The 6,194-nt window shown below is 32.4% G+C and overlaps 1 protein-coding gene across 1 annotated transcript in view; it reads left to right on the top strand.

Moving 5' to 3' along the window:
* The window catches only part of LOC107692780 (A disintegrin and metalloproteinase with thrombospondin motifs 17-like), a 147,808-nt gene extending 141,911 nt beyond the window's left edge, over nucleotides 1-5,897 (top strand). Inside the window, exons 23-24 of the mRNA XM_016492003.1 lie at nucleotides 4,199-4,376; nucleotides 5,818-5,897. Of these exons, the coding sequence (XP_016347489.1) occupies nucleotides 4,199-4,376; nucleotides 5,818-5,897 (258 nt within the window). The remainder of the gene's footprint in view (nucleotides 1-4,198; nucleotides 4,377-5,817) is intronic.
* The last annotated feature ends 297 nt before the right edge of the window (nucleotides 5,898-6,194 follow it).

Here is a 6,194-nt window from a genome sequence, read left to right as displayed (position 1 = left end):
TATATATATATATATATATACACACACACACACACAAAAATATTTTGGAAATAAAACTAAGCTTATTGGAATATGTTTTGCAAGAAAATACTTTTTGAGTCTTTTAAAAATGTAATGTTTAATTAAATTCATTTATTTGTAATTGTTGTGAAATGTACTATCAATTTCTGAGTGAAAATTGTTTCAAAGTAAATCCTGCACCAAAATTTTTACAGCGTGGACAACAAAAGCGTTGGAACATTTTGTGCTTTTTTTGTTTTTTTTGCATTTCAGTATTTATATATTTTTATATTATTTGTTAATATTTTGAAATAATTTGAATATATATTTACAGTTTTCATTTTAAGTTTGATTAAAGTTTTAAAAATTGTATGTGCTTTTGTCATTTTTAGGTATTTAGCTATTTTTGATTTATTTAATTACATTTATTTCAGATTTAATAATTTTATTACCTCAACTCAGACTTTTTATTTTATTTACTTTTATGTTTTTTTACAGTTTTAAATTCTTTCTAGTTTTAATCCGATTAACGATTAACCATTTTTAATTGTTTGATTTAGTATTAGTTAACAACATTAATAACAGTAACAATGTTTTTCAAGTTAATCTATTTTTTAAAGCTTTATTTTAGTTTGATTTTTAATAGTTTTAGTTAACAGCAACAACACAGAGTCATAGAGGTTTGGAACGACATGAGAGTGAATAAGCAATGACCTTTTTTGGCTAAAGTATCCCATCAATATTAACCAACAGCCCACTTTATTTTGACCAAAATCCAAACAGCTATTTAGTCATTGTTCTAGGCTACTGTTGTGGTAATGTAGCATTTCTAAAATAGTTTCCACAGTAATTTTGAAATGCTGTGTTATGTTAATGTTAAGAAGATCTCAGGAGTTTCTGTGTTGCTCTTCGTCTGTAAGGGTGCTCTCCTTTCACACGACAGACGTTAAAGAGCTTTGTCATATTTATTAGCTCAAATCAGCCATGGTCTTCTCTTGAGGGAGTCGTAGATTGTGATTCAGAGCCGCCTTTGATCAGCAGATGAGATGTTTTTGGGACGTCTCTTCTCATTCACAGCACATGTGGTGTCGTTGTGAAATCACTCCATCACTCACACTTTCCCTGACTGCAGTTATTTACTAGACTCTAGCGACAGGCAGCGCTGAGATCAATGCTAACCTGCCACGCTGATTTCATTTTCAATAGCCCGTCGTCCCCTGTAAACGTGAAGTTCTGTGCGTCGCTGAAAGGAGTTCGGGTTCCTCGGAGGCAGGGAAGTGTATTGCTTTCATGCACTTTTTGCCACTTCGCAAAACAATTTTCGTTTGTTTCGTCTGCAGTCATGGCAGCCGACAGCTCTGTTTCTCCAGCCCGGGGGTCTCCAACAGGGGGTCTGCGACAATTACTGTTTGATCTCAGAGAAGAAATAAAACTGTTCTAGAAAAGTGAACCAAATGGCAAATTACACTACTGCTCAAAAGTTTGGGCTCTGGAAGATGTGCAGGTTACACTTTACTAAGGTTCCATTTGTTAACATTAGTCAACTAAATTTAACAAGGAACATTTTGTTTATTATTCTTAGTTAGTGTTAATTTTAACACTTAATAATACATGATTCAAATCAAAAGTTTTATCAGTTCAAATTATTTAATGGTCGTGAGCTAATATGAATTAACAAATTAAAATTGAAAAAAAAAAGAAGTATTAACTAACATCAACTAAAGAGACCTTATTGTAAAGTGTTACAGATTTTTATTTATAGAAATAAATTAATACTTTTAATTAAAATTGTTTTAAAGTAACAGTAAATACATTTATAATGTTACAAAAGAGTCTATTTCAAATAAATGGTGTTCTTTTGAACTTTCTATTTATCAAAGAATCCTGAAAAATAAATATATCACGATTTTCACAGAAATATGAAGCAGCACAGCTGTTTTCAGCATTGATAATAATAAGGAATGTTTCTTGAGCAACAAATTTCTGAAGGATCGTGTGACACTGAAGACTGGCGTAATGATGCTGAAAATTCAGCTTTACATCACAGGAATAAATTACTTTTTAAACATATATTCAAATTGAAAATAGTTATTTGAAATTGTAATAATATTTCACAATTTTACTCTTTTTACCGTATTTTTGATCAAATAAATGCAGCCCTGGTGAGCAGAAGAGTCTTTCAAAAGCATTAAAATCGCACCGACCTCAAACTTTTGAACACATGTGAATATAATTATATAAATGCATTACTATGAAACTATAAGCATGTTATATGCATGTTAAAATGCAACACTCAGTGTATAATATTGAATGTATTTGGTCCCCTGATCTAGACTGTATTTTGATGTCCTCTGTGTCATAATTAGGTCAACGAATTTTGTGTTTATCATTTCATCATGCTGTCTGCTCCCAGCTCTCCTCAGCCAGTGATGAAATAACTGAATTTGTTCCTGCCCTGTCGAACTATAAGTCTATTAAAATGTATTAGATTGTCACAGAGATGCGCTGATTTAATTTCGACGGAGTGTTATTGGAGAAATAAAGCTTCCTTTGGGTCTTAAGCGTGATGATGGCGGCTGATTGGCTGACATTATGACTCCTGCTCGTCTCACAGGAAGCAGAAAGACACATTATTCAAGAACCATTTCCTCCTGTTGTCTTCCTCTGGAAATCTAATTCAGTCCGTTTGCTGTGAGCAGATTCACTCAGAATCTCGTATGTGTTTGTATGTGACATCTTTTGGCCGATTTGAATATGCTTTCATCAATTCATATTTTGTGCAGTCACAGTTTTATGTTTATTGGCTATTTCATAACTTTAGTTGTTGTCTTGTAATGTGCCGATTGCATTTATGATCTTTACTAAACAATGCATAATTTGGAGTTTATTGATAATATGGAGGCCTGTGAAAATGTCTGAATCTTTATAAACTGTACAGTATGTGGTTTGTTTGAAAACAATGTAGTTCTAAACTCCTCATGAGCAGAAATGCCAAGCGGAAGCCGAAGACGTTTGAGAGTTGAGCTCTTACAGATCACAATGTAAAGTGGGCCAGGCTTATGAATCATTATTGTTTCTGAACAGAAAAGAGAAAACGGCGGCTTTGCCCGGAGACAGCGCTGCTCATTAGGGGACCGTGAAAGTTCACTGTCTGTAATACAAAGACTAGTGCCGGTTCAAAGACGGAGACTCAGCTGGCCCTTTGACTCTGTGTATAAAAATGCTTATTTATTTTCCTTCCTTTGATCATTGTTTAGTTATTGTTTAAATTTGTATGGCTGCATTTTTGCTGGTTTATTTAGCTGTTGCTGTTGTCATATTTAGTTACTTTTTTGTAATGTTGAAAGTTATTTTTATTTATTTTTTTTTTATTATTAGAATTTTTTTTTTAAATTTATTCTAAAATTGTTTGTCATCAGTTGTTGAGATTTGTCACATTGTAAGCATAGGAAATGACCCACTTTTGTAATAATGTATGGAAGAAATCATAACACTCATTAATAGTACTGTTTTTACAGTTAAATTGGCCAGTTGCCTCTGTTTGCTATTTTATATTATATTCGTACATGTGCATTAGCTTGACCATCCTGAAAAATATGATTTTTTTGGCATGATTTGAGCTTAAGAATCAATGAATTGCAATAATAATTGCAATTGCGATTAAAAAAAAAAAATCCAGTTTTGCTGCCTGTTTGTAGGGCTGAACTAATAATAATAACAATAATATTATCATGAAATAAAAAAAATACTAAACAACAAAATAAGAAATATTGTTTTTGTGACATTTTACTATAAAATAAACCAAAAAAATAAAATAATACTTTTATTTTAAATTTCAACTAAAATTACAATACAAATTGTTCAAAGGTTAAATCATCTCTTATTTTGAAAACAACTTCATAAAGCTTCTTATTTTGATAAGTGCTTCTCATTACAAGTTTGGGATGATGGTTGGATGTGAAAGTTACTCAGACTCAGAGCAGGTGATAGATATGATACCACTGCTATCAGATTGTATTCCTGATTTGAAATCTATCATTTAAACATGACAGTTACAAAGTAGAGTAAGAGTAGAAAGAAGCTTTATTGAAATATTGAGTAGATGCTGTATTGTCTGAGTAAAATGAGGTCTGTCAGAGCAGGTTATGATGTGGAAAATGTTTTAATCTGTTGTGATCTCGTCATTGGTTCATTGCAGTGCTCATCATCCTGTGGGCGGGGCCTGCAGTCCAGAGTGGTCCAATGCATGCACAAAGTGACCGGTCGCCATGGTAGCGACTGCCCAGCAGTCCTGAAGCCCACCGCGTACAGGCAGTGTCATCTTGGGACGTGTAATGTGAAAGTCAATGTGAACACCATCACCTCCCCTAGACTGGGTAAGACTTCAGCAGTCTACTGTCCTATTGTCTGTACTTTTTATAATCCAAACAAATCCTGATGTACACAGTCATGTCAGTGAATGTTCAGTTTTAACCAGAAATATAACACAATCTATTTCCGTTTCATTTTTTTGATGCACCTCTGAAGTTACGTCATATTACTGGATATTGCTTGAATTAGAGCTGAAGATGAGCTTTATGATATAACGATATATAGACTTCAAGATATTAGTGTTAAAAATATAATAACTAAAATTAAAATAATATAACTAAAACCATAGAAAAAACTAAATAAATAAAATCAACATTAACTGAAAGAAAATATAAAAATAAATAAATAAATAAATAATAATCCTGTTTTATTTCAACTAGTTTAAGTTTAGTTTAAGTTGAAGGACTAAAATAACTAAAACTAAATCAATTAAAAGTAAAAGCTAAAATTTATTATAGGCATATAAAAAAAAACGTAATCTACTAAAAACTCATTCATGTCATGAAATCATTCATGTCATGAAATTCTCTTAATTATAAAGCTATATTATATAGATATATTGAAATTATGTCTCAATAATTTCATATAATTTATTTTGATTTCATTGAATTTCATATAATTTAAATCTATATTTGAAATGATATTGGCATTTAATTTCAGTGTAGATATATTGAACTCATATGTCCTAATTATAATTAAATAGGACATTTTTACTTTTATATAGTGTTAATGGCTGTGTTCCAAATTATAGTGTGCTGCCTATTTAGGCATAATATGCACCTCTGACGCAGGCAGAATTACAAAAGTCCAAGACAAATGTTCCCATCGAGGACAATAAAGTGCATTGAATTGAATAGATTCCTCATTTTATTTCAAATGAATTTAATCCTGCCTATGTCAAGTGATCCAAATCAGTCCGTTTCCATTTCAGTTTGGATGCTGTCTTAAATGTAGACAGTAGACGGTTCACTAGGTTTTAAACAAAGCCTTTCATTGCTTTAAGCATTTGTACCGCATAAACATTATTTTATTGCCAAGACATCTGTTAAAGTAAGCATCATCTGGAAAGCATCACATTCTTATTGTGTACAAATAAAATGAGAATCATCTAAACAAGTGCAGATGATCATCTGCAGAATGTCTAGGATTTACTTTGAAGCCATTTTTACTCAGAAATCGCTAGAAAGTGTCACAAATAATTAGCAAGTAACATTTTCTTGTAATGTAATATTTTCTTGTAAAATGCACTCCAAAAATTAATAATAACCTTCGAAAAAGCTTTTTTTTATAGTGTAACAGCAACATTGTACATTGCCGGCGGTTGCAAAAATGGCATCTCCTAGATGAGCCTGCGTGTCTGGATTGATGTATGCATGTTGTCAGGGATGGTGTCATATAATTGAATCTATGAAATGCCGTGTCCTGTCATTCTGTCATTCCTGGCAGCTGCATTGACGTACAAGTGCCCGGGGGATCAGTGGGCGGTTTACTGCATTATTGCATGCATGCATGCAATAATAGCTTAATCTATTTTTGCATGCATGGAATAATAACATAATCTATTCTTGCATGCATGCAGGCAATAATAGATTATACAGTGCATTATGGTAGTTCTCATTCTCTGCATCTTCAGCAAAAGAAGTCATTTTAGAAGTTTGCATAATCATGCTGCCTACCTTTTTGAACAGCTCTCACACTGAGAGCCTTAAAATACTGCCTACGTAGGCAGCTCACTAGGTTTTGGAAAAGAGCTGAAGTAGCTTGTGTTATTTAATTCATCAAGAGCCATCTTGATGCAGTCGAACAGCCAAGCTGATAATAGG

Source organism: Sinocyclocheilus anshuiensis, unplaced genomic scaffold (genome assembly GCF_001515605.1).
Source record: "Sinocyclocheilus anshuiensis isolate Anshui unplaced genomic scaffold, SAMN03320099.WGS_v1.1 scaffold45, whole genome shotgun sequence".
In the NCBI taxonomy this organism is placed as follows: domain Eukaryota; kingdom Metazoa; phylum Chordata; class Actinopteri; order Cypriniformes; family Cyprinidae; genus Sinocyclocheilus; species Sinocyclocheilus anshuiensis.
The sequence above is the reverse complement of the archived record's forward strand: the minus strand, read 5'-3'. Positions and strand labels throughout refer to the sequence as shown.